The sequence below is a fragment of the Stegostoma tigrinum genome, chromosome 10 (assembly GCF_030684315.1).
Source record: "Stegostoma tigrinum isolate sSteTig4 chromosome 10, sSteTig4.hap1, whole genome shotgun sequence".
Classification (NCBI taxonomy): domain Eukaryota; kingdom Metazoa; phylum Chordata; class Chondrichthyes; order Orectolobiformes; family Stegostomatidae; genus Stegostoma; species Stegostoma tigrinum.
The window spans coordinates 25,635,004-25,654,512 of NC_081363.1; the positions used below are offsets into that span (position 1 = coordinate 25,635,004).

Here is a 19,509-nt window from a genome sequence, read left to right on the forward strand (position 1 = left end):
TGAAAGGCATTACTGAAAGCAACTGCTTCTTCTTTTTCTTCTTTTAAACTCTCATTAGTTTTAATTGCCTTGTGTAACAGTTCCAAAATTGTGGTCAAGCTTATAGAGTCATTGAGCCTTACAGCATGGTAACAAACACTGCGGTCCACCTTGAGGTATCTGCTGTACTCAGTCCACATGTTAATCAATAAGCCAATGATTAAAGCATGGAAGAGCAATAGCCAAGTCAGGGGAAACAGTATTATGCAGAGGGTTGTTATGACATGGTATGCCCCATCTTTTGTCGGGGCAGAATACATCATAACTATTAAGCAGGGAATTGGATAAATACATATGAATAATTGACTGTGCATAAGCAAAGGGCACAGGAATGAAACAAAATGATCCAATCTTTTACAGAACTGGAGCACTAAAGATGGTCCAAATGAAACTTCTGTGCTGCAAAATTTTAAGATTGTATGAGTTTTATACTCCCTGACTTGTAACTTTAAATGTTTAATTATGAGTTATATTTAAATACATCCAGTCTTAATAAATGTAACCTTCCTCTATTAAGCAACAATGAGATTTTATTTAAGTGACAGTCTGCTTATTTTAAGCCCCATTGTTCTTAATTCAACAAAAGATTAACTTTGGAGTTGTGTTTGCAGTGTTTATCACAAATTGCAATTAGAGGACTGCATGTTTATTAACAACTATTGACGTGTTTAAAAAAAGGGAGTTAATAATATAACTTTAACATTATCCAGCAATAAGTGATACACAATTTATTCAAAACATCAGAGACTGGGCCAGTCAGTGTATAGCAAAGAAAGGGAAAAATAGGAAAAAGCCGTTTCTATGTAAAATATAATGCATGAACCTAAAGTTTAAAAAAACTTTTTTGTGTGGTATTTAGCTGCAAAATTGTAAGAAATGTATTTACAATGCAAATATAATTGTATCTCAATGATAACTGCCAGACTGAAGGTCAGTTTACTGATTAATTTGTAACTGAGCTGTTTGCACTTGCTACAGTATAAATTGACATTTAACACAAAGGACCACGTATGAGCAAGGAGAAAGGTGCAGTACGAACAGCTACTTCACTTTAGGTAGGATTCTGAAGTTATTGCAGTTTAAGTAAGAAGTTGTTAGATTTAGTTTAGAAATTAAATTGGCAACATTCAAATCTCTGCAGCACTTAGCTTAAGGGATGTATTAAGTAATCATAACAAAGCTTGTTCAGAATCCGAGTTTGATGAAGGTTAGTCAGTATTTGAACTATCTCAAAGTATTACAATACAATTTGTTCTTTGTTTTGCAGGCTAAAGATGGAGAAGCTGATCCCAGTTGCTTTGCTCCTACTCACTGTGCTTGACAGTGGAGTAGTCAGTCTTCCTGAAGAATCTGCCATACCAAATGAAAACAATCCAGTATCACAATTGTCTGCACTCAAACTTTCAGCTGCAAATTTAGATTTTGCCTTACGTCTCTATAGACAGATTGCCTCTCAGCCACGCTCAAATTCCAAGAATATTTTCTTCTCTCCTATTAGTGTCTCTGCAGCACTTAGCATGCTATCTTTGGGTGCAAGAGATAACACATGCAATCAGCTTCTACAGGCTCTTGGATACAGGAATATGTCCCAAAATGATGCAGCAGAAGTGCATGAAGCATACAAATACCTCCTGCAAAAGCTAACCAGAGAAAATAGTGAACTGCATTTAACAATGGGTAATTCTTTGCACATCCAGCAGGAATTTGTTGTTAAACAGAAATTCCTTGAGAATGCAAAGCAGTTTTATAAGGCAGAGGTAAGGAGTGTTAATTTCAAAGATCCAGAGATTGCAAAAGTACAGATCAATACCTACATAAACAAGAAAACATCTGGTGAAATTCAAGATTTCGTTAAAACCCTTGATCCATCAACTGTGATGATGCTTCTCAATTATGTCTTGTTCAAAGGTAAAAGGTTTTTTATAAATTATACACATGCCCTAGAACATTTGAACCTAAAATTGGCATACAGTGGTAGAAAAATTTCTGAATTACTTATTTTGGGACAGATGATTAGTATGAGAATGCAGTAATTTGAGAATTGATATTGTACAGAAAAGTTTGGGCAACTTTTTTCCATGGCATGGCTCCTGTGTGGAATGAACTGCCAGACAAAGTGACAGGTACAGTTACAACATTTAAGAGACATTTGAATAAGTACATGAATAAGAAATGTTTGGACAGATATGGGCCAAATGCAGGGAGGTGGGACTAGTTTCATTTGGGATTATGGGAGGCATGGGCTGGTTGAACTGAATGGTCTGTTTCCATGCTGTATGACACTATGACTATTACTACGACTATAAAGGAGCTTTGCAATGTTAATTGGCAAAGCAAGCTACTAATTTCATTAAGTACCTAAAAGATTGATCCACAGCAAATTAATTACTTTACCATCAAACCTGGGTTACTTGTCTACAGGATGAAAGTCTTGCTTCATATCAGCTAATCTCTCTATATTACATAAGTTGAAGAATACTTTCTTTTAATTGCCATCTTTATGTTGCATCTTTCTCTACATTTTGTTATTCTTTCTCCTTATCTCCATCTCCTACTTTCTGTTTGATCTCCTTCACTTACATTCTGCTCCTCTCCTTGATCCCCCATTTTCTGTTTCCTTCTCGAGTGCTGCTGTTTCTTTACCCAATTATCTGTCCAGTTTGCAAATAGGAAGACATTACAAACGACATTTAGTTGGCCAGCTAACCTGGTCTTTTTTGGGTGGGATATTTGCCCAACATTAGGGGAGGTATCAGTCGAGGCCACATTCTAGCAGAATATGGAGGCCAAGTAATCTAGAGGAAGGGAAGTGCAGAGAACAATAGGATCAGAACCAAAATCAATAATTTAACAGTAAGTATGTTTGTTGCATTATATACTTATACCAAGGCACGATGGAAATATTGCAGCAGAGCAAGAGATGATGCAGGAAATAAGGGTGACACGAATAAAATATGCAATATTTGTTCAATGACTGCAGACATATTTGGCAATTGACAGTAGAAAAAAATTAATACTGAAATTTTTGCAAAGAAGAAATTAATTTCATTGAGTATTCTGAAATTATGCCCTCTTATCCTTGACTCTCCCACAAGGGGAAACCTCCTCTACGCCTCTACCCTTTCAAACCCCTTAAAGATCATATATGTTTCAATAAGATCATCACCCATTCTTCAAAGATCAACAGAATGCAGCTCTGATTTGTGGGGCACTGTCCTCATAAGAAATCTCTCAATGCCTTGGATCAAGCTAGAGAATATTTTCTGGATTGCCTCCAAAGCCAGTGCATCTTTCCATTGGAGACAAAAACTGTTTACAGTATTCCAGCGATTGTCTAACTAGTGCCTTGTATAGGTTCAGCAAGATTGCCGTGTTTTTATGCTCCATTCTCTTTAAACTAAAGGCCAACATTCCATTTGTCTTCCCTATTACCCTCTCAATCTGAATCCTCACCTTTTGAAATTTATGCATGAGGATCCCCAAATCTCTTTGTACTGCAGCTTTCTGTAGTCTTTCCCCATTTAAATGGTATTCAGCTTCTCTATTATTCCTGCCAAAGTGCAAAGCTTCATTTTCCCATGCTATATTCAACTGCCAATTGTATACTCACTAACTGAAATTATCTGTGTACTTCTGCAGACACTTCGTGTCATCCTCATCAATTGCCTTCCTACTTATTTTTCTGGCATCTGTAGACTTGGCCACAGTACATTCACTTTCCATATGCAAGTCATTAATATATATCATAAATAATTAAGGGTCCAGCTCTGATGTACGTGGCACTCTATCAGTTACAGGTTTCAATCCTAAAAGTTCCACCCATTCCCCTTATTCAAACTCTCTGTCCTGTGCTATATAGCCAATTCTCTGAACATGCACACAGCCCTCAGTATCAAAGGCTTTTAGCTTATTACTTGGCTTTATGCACTGCACCTTTTCAAACACATTTTGGAAATCCAAATATATTGCATTTAGTGGTTTCCTTTTATCTATGCCACTTGTTATCTCCGCAAAGAATTCTAATACATTTGTTAGGTTGATTTCCTCTTCATGGAGCAATACTGACTCTGTTTGATGATATTTTGCATCTCTAAAATGTGCTGTGATTGCATTCTTCAAAATAGAGTCTAACATTTTCCCAATGACAGATGCTTTGCTAACTGGCCCATTGTTACCTGTTTTTTATTTGTTTATCTCCCTTTTTACTTTGACAACTTTCCAATCTGCTGGGACTTCCTAGAGTTAAAGATTTTGGGAAATTATGATCCATGCATACATCCTCTCTGTTATCTCTTTTAATATTCTACGATACAACCCATCAGGTCATGGGAATTATTGGCCTTTGACCTCACTAGCATCACGTATACTTTTTCTCTGAATTATTGAATTTATTTCTTTACTCTCTTTTGTCCCTTGATTATTCCATATCTTTAGAATGCTTAAACATTGATTATCAGGAGTAACGACACAAGTGTCATCTGTTCCTTGAGTACAAAGGATACAAAGTCCAATTAATTGATTTCATTCTTGGAAGTGGTATGCCTACACACAAATCTGCCCATCATTCAGTGCTACTTAATATCACTGACAGCTTCACTCAAAAATAGTAGAGAATGGTTGTTTTAGGAACAGTTCATTTTGAAATATTGTTAAAAAGATGCAAGCTCACTGAAATTGACTAAAGGACCCACACTAGAATTCAGTTTGTGCAAGAAGTGCATTCCTGAACCAATCTAAAGTTAGCTTCACCACAAATGCAAGAAGAGATAATATTCCTCATTCTGTTAGCTTTTTGGACTGAAATTGCATTTCTTGTAAGCTCCCAATTTTGAGATGTGTTGATATCTCTTACGTTAATTTTATGTAAAAAGTAAGTCAACCTTTCATTTCACCAACCTCAGGTGGGTACAAGCCCAGGCATCACTGATGGGAAGATGTTCGAGCCCATTGAACCAATTATTGCTTCTATTTGTTTTATTTATTGTAATCTGAATGACTGATGCTTTGGTAAAAATAAATCTGGAAATACAGGAATTACTCAGCAGGTCTGGGCACATTTATCAACAGAAAAACCAAATTAATGTTTTGGTATGGCTACATTCCACAGGAATATTTAGAACAAGCGAAAAGGAGAAAGGTGAGGCAAAACAGGGAAGATGCTTTATTAACGATCTTTCAACTATGTTACTTAATGCTGTCTCCACGTTTCTGGCTGAGTTAACCTATTTATACTCCTGCGTCCTTCTGTTTCACAACACTCCTTAGAACCTTACTATTTACTGTACAAATCCTACCTTGTTTTAATTTTCCCAGATGCAACATCTCACACTTATCTGTATTGAATTGCATTTGCCAATCTTTAGGCCACTTCCCCATCCGATCAAGATCCCACTGTAATTTTTGGTAACCTTCTTGTTATCCAAGATACCGGCTAATTTTGTATCATCCACAAACTTACTAAACATGCCTTGTACATTTACATCCAGATCATTTATGTAAATAACAAATAACAAAGATCCCAGCACTGATCCCTGTGGCACACCACTAATCACAGGCCTCCATGCCAAGAAACAACCTTCAACCACCACCCTCTGCTTCCTACCATCGAGCCAATTTTGAATCCAATTAGCTAGCTTTCCTTGGATCCCACACGATCTAACTTTCATGACAAGCCTACCATATAGGACCTTGCCAAAGGCCCTATTAAAGTCCATACAAACAACATTCACTTCCCCACCCTCATCTATCTTCTTAGTTATCTCTTCAAAAAATTGTTGTTGATTTGTCAGACATGACTTCCTGTGCACAAATCCATGCTGACACTATTCATAATCAGACCTTGACTATCCAATTGTTGGTTCATCCTGTCCCTCATTATCCTTTTCAAGAAGTATCAGAGATAATGGGAACTGCACCGACTCCCACAGCTACCTAGAATACACCTCCTCCCACCCAACATCCTGCAAAAATTCCATCCCCTATTCCCAATTCCTCTGCCTCCGCCGCATCTGCTCCCACGATAAGACATTCCACTCCCGCACATCCCAGATGTCCAAGTTCTTCAAGGACCGCAACTTTGCCCCCACAGTGATCGAGAACGCCCTTGACCGCGTCTCCCGTATTTCCCGCAACACATCCCTCACACCCCGCCCCCCCCACAACCGCCCAAAGAGGATCCCCCTCGTTCTCACATGCCACCCTACCAACCTCCGGATACAACGCATCATCCTCCGACACTTCCGCCATTTACAATCTGACCCCACCACCCAACACATTTTTCCATCCCCACCCCTGTCTGCTTTCCGGAGAGACCACTCTCTCCGTGACTCCCTTGTTCGCTCCACACTGCCCTCCAACCCCACCACACCCGGCACCTTCCCCTGAAACCGCAGGAAATGCTACACTTGCCCCGACACCTCCTCCCTCACCCCTATCCCAGGCCCCAAGATGACATTCCACATTAAGCAGAGGTTCACCTGCACATCTGCCAATGTGGTATACTGCATCCACTGTACCCGGTGTGGCTTCCTCTACATTGGGGAAACCAAGCGGAGGCTTGGAGACCGCTTTGCAGAACACCTCCGCTCAGTTCGCAACAAACAACTGCACCTCCCAGTCGCAAACCATTTCCACTCCCCCTCCCATTCTCTAGATGACATGTCCATCATGGGCCTCCTGCAGTGCCACAATGATGCCACTCGAAGGTTGCAGGAACAGCAACTCATATTCCGCCTGGGAACCCTGCAGCCTAATGGTATCAATGTGGACTTCACCAGTTTCAAAATCTCCCCTTCCCCTACTGCATCCCTAAACCAGCCCAGTTCGTCCCCTCCCCCCACTGCACCACACAACCAGCCCAGCTCTTCCCCTCCACCCACTGCATCCCAAAACCAGTCCAACCTGTCTCTGCCTCCCTAACCGGTTCTTCCTCTCACCCATCCCTTCCTCCCACCCCAAGTCGCACCCCCAGCTACCTACTAACCTCATCCCACCTCCTTGACCTGTCCGTCTTCCCTGGACTGACCTATCCCCTCCCTACCTCCCCACCTATACTCTCCTCTCCACCTACCTTCTTTACTCTCCATCTTCGGTCCGCCTCCCCCTCTCTCCCTATTTATTCCAGTTCCCTCTCCCCATCCCCCTCTCTGATGAAGGGTCTAGGCCCGAAACGTCAGCTTTTGTGCTCCTGAGATGCTGCTTGGCCTGCTGTGCTCATCCAGCCTCACATTTTATTATCCTTTTCAAGAACTTGCCTTAATGTCAGGCTCACTGGCCTGTAATCCCTGGTTTGTCTTTGCTACCTTTCTTAAACATGGAATAATGTTAGCTACCTTCCAGTCTTCCGGAACTTCACCAGTGGCTAAAGATGAAGCAAAAATCTTTCCAAGGGCATCTGCAATTTCTTCCCTAAGCTCCCACAACATCCAAGGATGGACTTCATCCAGCCCAGAGGATATATCCACCTTAATGTACTTTAAGGCTGCAAACACCACCTCTCTGGTAATGTGTATGTGGTTCAAACCATCCCCGCTTGTTTTCTGTCACAGATGGACAGGATGGTGAAGAAAGTATCCAGAATGCTGGCTTTCATCGTTCAAGGCATTGAGTATAGGAGTTGGGATGTAGTGTTACAGTCGTATAAGTCATTGATGAGGCCACACTTGGAGTATTGTGTACAGTTTAGGTCACCTTGTTACAGGAAAGAAATAGTTAAACTAGAAAGTATGCAGAGAATATTTACAAGAATGTTGCCAGAACTAGTAGGCCTGAGTTATAGTGAAAGGTTGGCCAGGACAGGGCTGCATTCCTTGGAATGTAGGACAGTGAGGGGTATCCTTGTTGAGGTGTTTAAAATCATGAGGGGCATAGATAGGATGAATGCATATTGTTTTATTTTTTTTTCCAGGGATGGGAAATTGAAAACTGGAGGGCATACGTTTAAGGTGAGAGGGGATATATTTAAGAAGGGCCTAAGGGGCAACTTCTTCACGCAGAATGTTGCATAAATGGAATGGGCTACCAGAGAATGTGGTTGAGGCACTTGACAGCAACATTTAAGAAAAATGTGGGTAGATATATAGAAGAGAAGGGCTTAGAGGGATATGGACCAAATGCAGGCAGGTGGAACCAGCTGAGTGGGCACCATGGTCAGCGGGGACCATTTTTGGCCGAAGGGCCTGTTTCCATGCCGTGTTACTCTATGACACTATGACCCCTCAAGCCTCATTACTAGTTTCCTAGGTTTTATCAATTTAAAAAGTTGAGTTGATATTGAAGAAAATATGAGGCATTTTTCAGGTTGTTAAAATGATATGTAAGTCATTGGAATTTAATGCTCTCAAAAAGCTCTTAAAGAGCTAGACAGACAAATTGCATTTCACAAACTCAGGAAGTAAAATTACCAGCTTGCCAGCACTAATGTTAAGGGATAAAAAAGTGAACATCATAGATACTATCTCATAAAAATATGCCAGCTATATCTTGAGGATGATTGTTTTTCTTTATTATGGAGCAATCAGGAAAAATAGAATCTGTTTCCTTCGGTTCTTGGCTACGTTACTAAGAATGGTGATTTATCACGGTGGCTCAGTAATTAGCATCGCTGCCTCACAGTGCCAAGGACCCGAGTTTGATTCCACCCTCCGGTGGCTGTCTGTGTAGAGTTTGCACATTCTCCTGTGTCTGCATGGGTTTCTGCTGGGTGCTGTGGTTTCCTCCCACAGTCCAGAGATGTGCAGGTTAGGTGGATTGGCCAGGCTAAATTTCCTGCAGTGCCCCGGGGTGTATAAATTAGGTGGATCAGCCATGGAAAATACAGGGTTACAGGAGGATAAAGGTAGGAGAATGGGTCTGGGTAGGATGCTCTTCAGAAGGATGGTATGGACTTGGTGGGCCAATGGGCCTGTTTCCACACTGTAGGGATTCTGTAATTGGTTTATTTGGTATTTATGTTTTGGGGCTCAAAATCTTGGGTTGGCGCTGTATCTCCCGATATCACATATGTTCAAATGGGAAAACCTGCTTCAATATAAGTAGTTTTTATTTAATTGGTGATTTCCACAAAACGGTGACACCGTGGCTCAGTGGTCAGCACTGCTGCCTCACAGCACCAGGGTTAGATTCCACCCTCAAGCGACTGTCTGTGTGGAGTTTGCACGTTCTCCCCATATCTGCATGGGTTTCCTGCCAAGTCCAAAGATATGCAGGTTAGGTGGATTGGCCATGCTAAATTGCCCATAGTGTCCAGAGATGTTTAGGTTAGGTGGGTTAAACATAGGGAAATGAAGGAGTTAGGGTTGGATGCTCTTCCGAGGGACGGTGTGGACTAATTGGGCTGAATGGCCTGTTCCCACACTGCAGGGATTCTATAATTTTCATCTTAGATTCCTCAATTGCCTGTGATTAATTTTTAGGCATTTTACAGTGTTTAATTTCCATCTTTTGTGATGTTTCAGCAAAATCCATGTCAATACATTTGCCCTGACTGAGGTTTAAGGCTCATTGCAAATTAATTTTAGCACAGTAATTAATGTGTTGGCATTCAGTTCCTAATGTTCTTGTTGTCTTTAGGTGCATTAAAATGATTGTGACAATTAAGTTAATATAAATGCATTAAACATAGTATTGATTTTTATACAGCCAGAATAAAAATCTTTTATTAACATTGATAAAAGGGAGAAATGATATGGTGTATGTTCCGATGAATTAGCAGTCTAATCATCTCTACCTGTTTCTTATAGGTAGTTGGATGAAACCTTTTGATCCCAAAGCAACCTACGAAGCTGACTTCCATGTGGATAACACAACAACAGTGAAAGTTCAAATGATGCAGAGGAATGGGTTATACCATGCTGGTTATGATCAGCAACTTTCCAGTCATGTGGTTAGGGTTCCATATATTGGAAATGCATCCTTGGTGCTCATTCTACCAGCCCCAGGAAAATTGGCAGAAGTCGAACAAAATCTGACTATTAGCAATTTCCAAAAATTTTTTTATTCATTATGGCCTAGGTATGTTCAGTGACATTGTTAAACTCTTTTTTTCTAGCAATGCAGTGATGATTGTCATTCATTTTTTTTAAAGAGGAACAAAAAAATTCCAGTCTTGCAGCAAATCAAGTTATCAGCTTCCTTTAGATTGTGTAGCCTCGTGCTCCCAGTCACCTCATCCATTAGCCCAAACCTCCTCCATCCTGGCCTCATTGTGCACTTTCTGTAGCATGCACGGCAGCAACTTGCCAAAACTTCATTAGGCAACATCTTCCAAATTCACTAGCTGCACGCCTGGAAAAGTAAGTGCAGAAAATGCACGGGAACAGCAACATCTCCAAGTTCCTGTCCAAACCACACAGTTCTTTAATTGTTGCTGGTCAAAATGATGTAAGTCTGTACCTAACAGCATTCTGAAAGCATTTTTGCCACAGAGATAGCAATGGAGAGTTCAAGAAGAGTGCATTCTCAATGCCATCAGGGAATAGACAAAAAAAACAGAATAAACATTGGCTTTGCCAGTGACAACCATGCATCGGGAATTAGTATATTCTTAAAGGACTTAATTCCTTTGACAGAATCGATGACCAGTGACACAAAATTTCCTCAGTGGACAATAATATTTGTTAGAAAATGATGGACAATAATACTCGTTAGCGAGTGATCGCTGACAAATCATTTGACAGCATGTTATTATTCTCCTGAAAACTAACCACGTATTTCTTTTCTGCATCATGAATCTGTCTCTCATTCTGATATTAATTTCATACTCAATTTATAGAGACTCAATTTATACAGACTCTCCAAAATGCACCTCACTGCATTTGTTTCAAAGCCTACTATTTGGTCATTGAATATGCCTCTTAGTGTCATGCAGCGTGGAAACAGACCCTTCGATCAAACCAGTCCGTGCCAAATATAATTCCAAACTAAACTAGTCGTACCCAGCTGTTCCTGGCCCATATCTCTCCAAATCTTTCCAATCCATGTACTTATCCAAATGTCCTTTAAATGCTGTAATTGTACCCACATTCACCACTTCCTCAGGAAGTCCATTCCAAACACAAGCCAACCCTCTGTGTAAAACATTTGCTCCTTAAGTCTTTCTAGAATAAGTCTCACTGATTCCCATAGAGCATATTTTGTTCAGTAAATCAAAGTAATCTGAGAAAGAGAATCAAAAGACCAATTGCAATAGCCAAGACTGACTCACATCTATTGATCATTTTAAAGTTTCTGCACACAATTTCAGTTATCTTATTAATTTAAGAAGAGAACATGTACATATATAATCGGCCAAATTTACCATTTTAAGTTAAATTATTGTTTTCTATTTATATGTTGACAAAATTAAAATTAAAATGACAAATTTAATTTGAAGCAAGAAATCAATGATTCAACAATATCTCTCTGTATGTCATAGGTCTACAACTCTGCATCTTCCAAAGTTATTACTGAAGGAATCCTACCAGCTCAAAGACTTGCTGATGTCTATGGGTATTGCAGATGTATTCACAGAAAACTCAAACCTTTCTGGAATATCTGAAACTGCACCTCTAAAAGTATCCAAGGTAAATCATTGATAAATCAACAATTTGTTTATTGCAGGCTAACAGATGATAGAATCACTGGCCATATTATTGGAATGATCCAATTGGTGGATAGCAAAAAGCTTTTTCCCAGAGTGGGGGGCTCAATTACTAGGGGTCATGAGTTCAAAGTGAGAGGAGGAAAGTTTAAGGGAGAGATGCGTGGAAAGTTCTTTACACAGAGGGTGGTGGGCGCCTGGAATGCGTTGCCAGCGGAGGTGGTAGACGCAGACACGTTAGTGTCTTTTAAGATGTATTTGGACAGGTACATGGATGGGCAGGGAGCGAATGGACACAGGCCCTTAGAAAATAGATGACAGGTTAGACAGAGGATCTTGATCGGCGCAGGCTTGGAGGGCCTGTTCCTGTGCTGTAGGTTCCTTTGTTTCTTTGTTTCTTTGTTTTTTTGATCTGGATGTTGAAGGTACGTAGAACAGATGAATGATTATCATTGGGAGAGATGAAAGTATGAATGGAATATGGGTTGACATATTTGCATCTGCTCTAAAAGCCCTTCATAATGGACACTAGACACCAATATCTCGAGTCATGCTCCATTTGTAGTGGCCACATTCACTCAGCATCCACAAACATTGACAGCTAATATGTGTCAACCTCTAAGGACCCATAGGGAACATCTCTGACTCACTCATTTGATACTTCTGCACTTCATTTGCAGCATCTCTGGGCACAACAGCAACTATCATTTGTAATGTTGCATCAAGGACACCCAGGGACATGCACCAAGCTTATGGACTGGCCCAGAATGCATCTCTGGCCTGTTTCTCTGTCATAGTGCTCACTCACTTTGAACCCACCTGGATGTTCACAACATCTCTGCCATACTTTGCCTTTTGAAAAAGGAGCAATGCTCCAAAAGCTTGTGATTTCAAATAAACCTGTTGGCCTATAACCAGGTGTTATGTGACTTCTGAGCAGCTCTAGACTAACAATGCTTTTCTAGTTGCACAGTGGACTTTTACAGCTGGCACCAGCACCTGGGATGGTGGTCTATTTCCAGGACATCCTGGCAGTGGCAAGTTGTTCAGGGTACAGTGCGTGGGAGAATGGGACCAGAACCCGGCCATATTGTAGGTAGTTAATGAGGTGGGTTGGTAAGATATGATGAAACATTTCTCTATGTCTTGCAGAGAGAAACCCTACATGAAAATTGACAAAACTAACACTTAGCCAAAAAAAAATTAAACCCATGTATTCAAGCATCTGGATATTTTAGTTTCTGAACTAAAAGGATTATGTCTAATGCTGTTCCTATCAACCTGATGTGGTTCCTTGTAATTGTAGGTGACTCATGAGGCAGTGCTGGATATTGATGAAACAGGAACAAAAGCCACAGCTATTACAGGAATTGAAGTACTGCCATTTTCTGTTCCTTCTGAGCTTGTATTTAACAGGCCTTTCTTCCTATTAATTGCTGACCACACTGTTAAGAGCGTCCTGTTTGCAGGAAGGGTAGTGAACCCCACTGTTTGATACTGGCCGAAACTCCACACATTAACAAGAATTGTATCATTGATTAATGGAAAACAATGAAGTTATTTCCAACAACTGTTAACATCCTATTGTTTGAAAAGTATCTTAAATAATTTAGTACATGTGCTTTACTATAGAGTGATGGACCAAGCTTTTATATGAAGTCAAACACAAGTCCCATCAATAATAATGAATGTTTCAAATTTATTTCAAATGTTTGCCATGCTTTGAATAATTCATTAGTACTTATATGAACAATATACATTAAAACAGAAAATGCATCTGAACTTTCCAGTATTTTTGGCAGTTTGTTTTAATTTATTGTCTTTCATGAACAAATGCCTGGTCAACTTGTCATTTGTTGATGAATAGAAGGACCAAAGAAGTAATCACAATTTCAATTATGTTGATTCCTGATTGATGCAACATAACAATGTTTCTCACACAATGATTTTCCATGTCTGTAATCATTCAGCCATATATCCTCTCATTGAAGTGAATGATCACCAAAAATATACAGGTTAGCAAGCACAGAAATAGCCAGTGTCATTCAGTTATGTTTTTAGATAAAGGAATGCTGTTCTTTGAATAGGGAAACACACACAGAGAAAAATAAATTGGTAAATTCATAATTACTGTAAATAAAATGGAATGACAGTCAAAGCTCACAACATCATGGCATGAACAAGGCATCTTCAAACTGAACACAATATTATTCCTTTCATATATTATTCTGCTTTCTTTACATATATTGACCAGTCAGTCTTAAGAAGTAATGCTAAATAAAGACAACTGACTTAATATGAGGGAGCACTGCTCACAATGGTATCATGAAATAGTAACTAAACTTTGGAAATCAGATGCTAAAGATGTAGTCAAAGTGAACTTAGAATCAAGAAAGACTAAATGCTTATTCTAAGAACATCCGGGATTCAGGTTGATATGTTGGGTGCTATCATCTATATTGACATATTCAATAGAGGTGTGCAACAATGTTGAGTGGAAAGCACTAAAGTCATAGGGTCATAGAGTCATAGAGTAATACAGCCTAGAAACAGGCCCTTCAGCCCAAATTGGTCCATGTTGACCTTGGTGCCCAATCAGCTAATGCCAACTTCACCAATGGCTAAAGATAAAGCAAAAATCTCTGCAAGTGCCTCTGCAATTTCTTCCCTAGCCTCTCGCAACGTCTGAGGATGGACTTGATCAGGCCCAGGGTATTTATCTACCTTAATGCACTTTCATGCTGCAAACACCTCCTCTCTGGTAACCCCTTATTTCCTCCGCATCTATGATTCTCTCTTCAGTAAACACTGAGGAGAAATATTCATTTAAAACTTCCCCCATCTCCTGTGGCTCTACAAATAGATGCCCTGCTGATCAAATGGTGGACCATGCTGGTCCTATTTATACAATGAAATTACTGATGTTCTCTTATAAATCAAATATCTCTAATCCAATAGTTCAATATTTTCAGATGTTTATCAATAGTCGAAACAACCAAGTTAAAACACGCTACACAATCATCAGAAATGCTAATCCTATGTCCAAGACCTTAACTTAATCACTGGTACATTAAGTTACAGAGAATTCTGTGTTTGCAATCTTTTGATAATTTAATCAAATTTGATCAAATTTCTATATGTGCACCATGGGTAGGGTATAACAGTCTTGAAAAGATCAGCATTTGTGTATATCATTTCCATGTTACTCAAGTTGGAGAACGAGACAAAATTTAAGTATTCACTTGTCCATCTGTTAATTTAGCAATCATTAGTATTAATGAATAAAAGGGTATCATATGAAGATGCCGTATGGACTGCTAAGATTTAAACAAATCTCTTAACACCATTAAAATCTCGATGACTACTAGGGGTATACATTGCCAGCAACAACCATATCACCAACATGTAAAACCTGAAAACCAAGGATTTAGATTTATATTATCATGTCTCAGAACTATATCTAACTGAATGAATTTACTTGCCTTCACAATGGTAAGTTCTCAAAGGATTTCAATATTCTGTCAGAAATGGGAACCATGACAACAGAACAGTTCAGTAGAGGATGAATATGCAATAAGTCTGCTTGGTGTTCACCTGATGAAAGGATATTTGTCATCCAAAAACTTTTATACTATGCTTTTTATTGAACCATTTGAACATATTAAAAGAGATAAAAAACAAAAGAACTGCGGATGCTGTAAATCAGGAACAAAAACAAAGTTGCTGGATAAGCTCAGCAGGTCTGGCAGCATCTGTGGAGGAGAAAACAGAATTAACATTTCGGGTCCGGTGACCCTTCCTCAGAACTGCCTCAAAACTCAGAACAGATAGCCCATTTGGTATAATTAGCTGAAATATTATCTTGAAACAAGGGCCTGTTATGAAGGCTTTATCTGAAAGGTAATTGTTGGGGTATGGGAGCACACAGTGACATCTTGAAAGTCTTCATCAGGTCACAGTCTGCAATTATAACTCAGATGGAAGCAATGCATTTCCGCTACCAAGTTACTTATCTCCAAACTGGTTTAACGCAATCGCATTCCTCTTTAAAATGTCAAATGGAGTTGCCCAGCAGAGATATACAATAGCTACACATGGAGCAAGAGCAGCACCCAGACTCTCTGGAATTGTTGCTAAATACAAAGAGGAAGCAAAGAGCACTACCTATCCCAGCATCTGAAGGAACAAATCTGCTGCTGTCCTCTGAGAGAAGGCAAGTGAGGACACGAACCTCAGGAGCATTGTACCATGGCCTTGAATCAAGAGCTAGAAATGGCTTAGTACTCACATCAGGTTAGGAAATGCTGTACATTAGCTTCTTCACCTGCATCCTGTGATGCAAATACCTTTCCGCACACTTGTTTTGCCTCTTGTTCTCTGACACATAAATCCCTCCTCACATTCAATCAAGTCTCAGCTGCATCCAGCTCTGACTTTCAATGCACTTCATCACCTTCCCAGTTATCCCTTTTTTCCATTGCTATGTACGCCAATCCATAAGCAATCCTATGTATCTGACTCACTCACTGGATACACAGCTTCCTTCAAATGAATATATGACCTCCATGTATTGGTCTGTTTATTTATCCCTGGAGGAAGAAGACAGTGAAACTAGAAGGAGGGGGAAGAGCAAGAAGCTTGGTCAGCACCAATATCTGGAGAGGTGATGGCCCAGTGATATTATCACCGATAATCTTGAGACCCTGATAATGTTTTGTAGACCTGGCTTCCAATCCTGCCATGGGGGAAGGTAAAATTTGAATTTCATTAAAAAAGTCTGAAATCAAGAGTGTACTGGTGTTCAATAATCCATCCGCAACTGTTGGGAAAAACCTATCTGGTTCATTAATGCCCTTTAGGGAAAGAATCAGCTATCCTTTCATAGTATGGACACATGACTCGAGACCTACAGCAATGTGGTTGACTGTTAACTGCTGTCTGGGATGGGCAATGATGATCTTCAGTAGATTCTCATCTCTGGATTTTCCTTTCATGAACGCAAATTCCACCATCTGCCATCGCAGGATTGCTATCACGGGACCGCAGAACATTTGCAGAGTTTCTGGATTAATCATTGAGTGAAATACCACTAGGCCATCACCTCCAATATATGCCATGTTGAGTAGGGATGTCAATCTTAGTGTTAGCCACTAAATCTAAATTAATACATTTTCACAATTTAATCAGGTAATTATACAAACAGGAATATTAGAAATTACACAGAAATAAAAACAGAAAGTATTAGAAAAACTCAGCAGGCCTGGTAATATCTCTGAAGGGAGAAACGGTTAATGTAACTGAAAGTAAAATACTACAGATGCTAAAAATCTTAAACAGAAACAAAAAATACTGGAGAAATGCAACCAGTCAGCAGATTGGTTCCCATTCCTTTCTATTGTTAAATATATAGCATGTACCATATGCCAATAAAAGCAGTTTCCCACATCATATAGATGTCATCCTCTAAATTCTAATGCACAACTCTGTGCCTTTCTTGAAACATAATACAGAATTAATCTAAAAGTCAGGTCATGCTAATTAATGAGTCCGGCTTTATATTCTACGCACACAATGAATATTTAACCAGATTAATAGGTTCATTGTTTGCATTGGAAATATTAATCGGTTTATCTAAATGGGTCACTTTAACACCTCATTATTTTAGCTGGTGAAAGAATTACTTGTTACTTTAACAGACTTGACTAAACTATTTCACCATTTCCACCACAAATTCCTTTGGATTCCAAACAAGTTCATTTTATCAGAACTCCACGCAAAGTCTCCAACTTGCCAATTCCATTAAAAATTAAACAGATGACAAGTGTTGGCTTTATTATAATTTTTTTTTCATTTCTTCTTTGAAAGAATTGAAGGGATACAGGAGTACAGAGAAAAGTATACAAAGTTAACATGCTGGCACCATCTTAGGTACAAAGGCAACTGGGTATGAAATCTTAGATTTGGAATGAGTCGGGGATGTCAAGAAACTAACTGGGATATCACACCAACAGTTCCCCAAAGGAATCAAGGGAGGTCAAAGAGCCAGCAGAAAGGTTTCATCTGAAATGAAAATTCCCAAGTCAAGGGAAAGTTGGAAAAGGCTATGTGGGATGGAGTGTGGGAGAGAAAACCTCTGGCTGCAAAGACGTGGGGGTGAAGGTGGCAGCAGCAACAAAAGAACCAAATATGCAATGCAGCCTGGAAAAAATTGAGGGGAGAGCAGGAAGGAAGGAATAAGAATCATAGAATCATCCTGGAATAATAGAATCCCAACAGTGTGGAAGCAGGCCATCGAGTGAAACAGAGACTTTTGCTTTTGTAGGACATGATGAAAATGCATAGGAGGCAAATGGCGAGAGTGAAAGGGTGAGGATCAAAAACAATAGGAGCACAGGAGGGATTCCCACGTGAGAGTGCTAGAAAGACTTTGGTACAGCATTGTTTAAGGCAAGGGAAGAAATAAAACTGAGGACCAGGCCAGCTCTGAAATAAAGTGAACCAGGGTTGCTGAGGAGAAAGTACAGGAATGAGTTTGGTGGTGAGTGGCAGACAAATGGACACTCATGAGGCAATACGAGCGATGGTCTGAATAATGCTTATTGCAGAGATATCTTAGTGCAGAGATAAGCTTTTGTGGACTGTGAACAGGAGGATAGAAGTTAGAAAGTAATCACATGGAATAGACTAGAACTAAAGCCAAATGCTATGAAACCAAGATATCAAAACAGATTATCACACATAAGAAGGCAGATAACAATGGAGACAATATTACACATATTTAACAATAGTTAAAAAGCTTTAGTGCCAGACAGAAAAATAATTTAATTCATATGTTTACGAAGAAGGGGACTGAACACACACAAGGAAATATCACCTTAACATTGGTTGGAAAAATTGTGGGGTCCCTCCAAAGAGAGAAAACAGATGAACATCTAGAAATGAAAGAAAAGCTATAATAAATAGCATGAATTGCAAATCAAAATCCTGATTGACTGATTGAGCATTTAGTAGTGAGTGTAGACAATAGCAGTACTGTAGATGTCGCTTGTTTAGATTTTTAAAAGGCCTTTCATAATGGGCATCATAAATAAACAGATTCATAAGGTCAGACAGTGTGAAGTCAATGCCTAGGTGGGGGTAAGGATTGCTAACTGGCTTCAAGACAGAAAACAGACAGTGAAAATAAGGAGTAGTTATATGGAGTAGCAGGAGGTGGGAAGTCGTGTCCCACAAGGACCAGTGCTGAGATCACTGCTGATTACAACTCATATCAATGATTTGGACTTTGGAATCCATAATAATTTCCAAAATAGCTGGAATAATATTTACCAAACATGAATTTCTGTATTCATTCACATATTACCCCCCCCCCCCCCCCCCTCCCCGTCTCGTGTAAATCCAAGGGAAATTGTGTTGGATGTAAATTGACATTTCAGTATTGCCTATTTTAAGCTCCTGTAGCATTTCATCTTAAGCCTTTTACAAGTGTGTTCCGTCAATTAACATAAAAAAAATTAACCTTTGAAACAAAATATCCATTCTTCAACTAAAAAAACGCATGCTTAATTTGAGTTGACAAGTAATTTCCTAAAACAGATGATAAAACTGTCCCTTGAAGTGAAGTTTATATAAAGTGCTTTGCATTTTAAATCCGTTCAGGATTTCAGTGTTGATAGTCTTCTCACCATTATTGCCCATTTCTATTGCTCTTGAGGTGCCCTTTTTCTTGAACCACTATTGAACTTGCAGGAAACTTGCACCTGCAATGCAGTTTGATAGGGAATTCCAGCATCTTGACCTAGTGACGATGAAGGAACAGCTATAAATTCGTGTCAAGAGTAGGTGTGGGAGACTTGGAAAGAAGTTTCAATATGATAACGCAGCTTCTGCAA

General features: G+C 39.5%; 1 protein-coding gene across 1 annotated transcript in view; it reads left to right on the top strand.

The window, feature by feature from the left end:
- The first annotated feature begins 1,024 nt into the window (after positions 1–1,024).
- LOC125455520 (uncharacterized) overlaps positions 1,025–19,509 on the top strand; it is a 51,337-nt gene continuing 32,852 nt past the window's right edge. Inside the window, exons 1-5 of the mRNA XM_048537629.1 lie at positions 1,025–1,094; positions 1,307–1,947; positions 9,780–10,050; positions 11,453–11,600; positions 12,924–13,106. Of these exons, the coding sequence (XP_048393586.1) occupies positions 1,314–1,947; positions 9,780–10,050; positions 11,453–11,600; positions 12,924–13,106 (1,236 nt within the window). The 5' untranslated portion in view covers positions 1,025–1,094; positions 1,307–1,313. The remainder of the gene's footprint in view (positions 1,095–1,306; positions 1,948–9,779; positions 10,051–11,452; positions 11,601–12,923; positions 13,107–19,509) is intronic.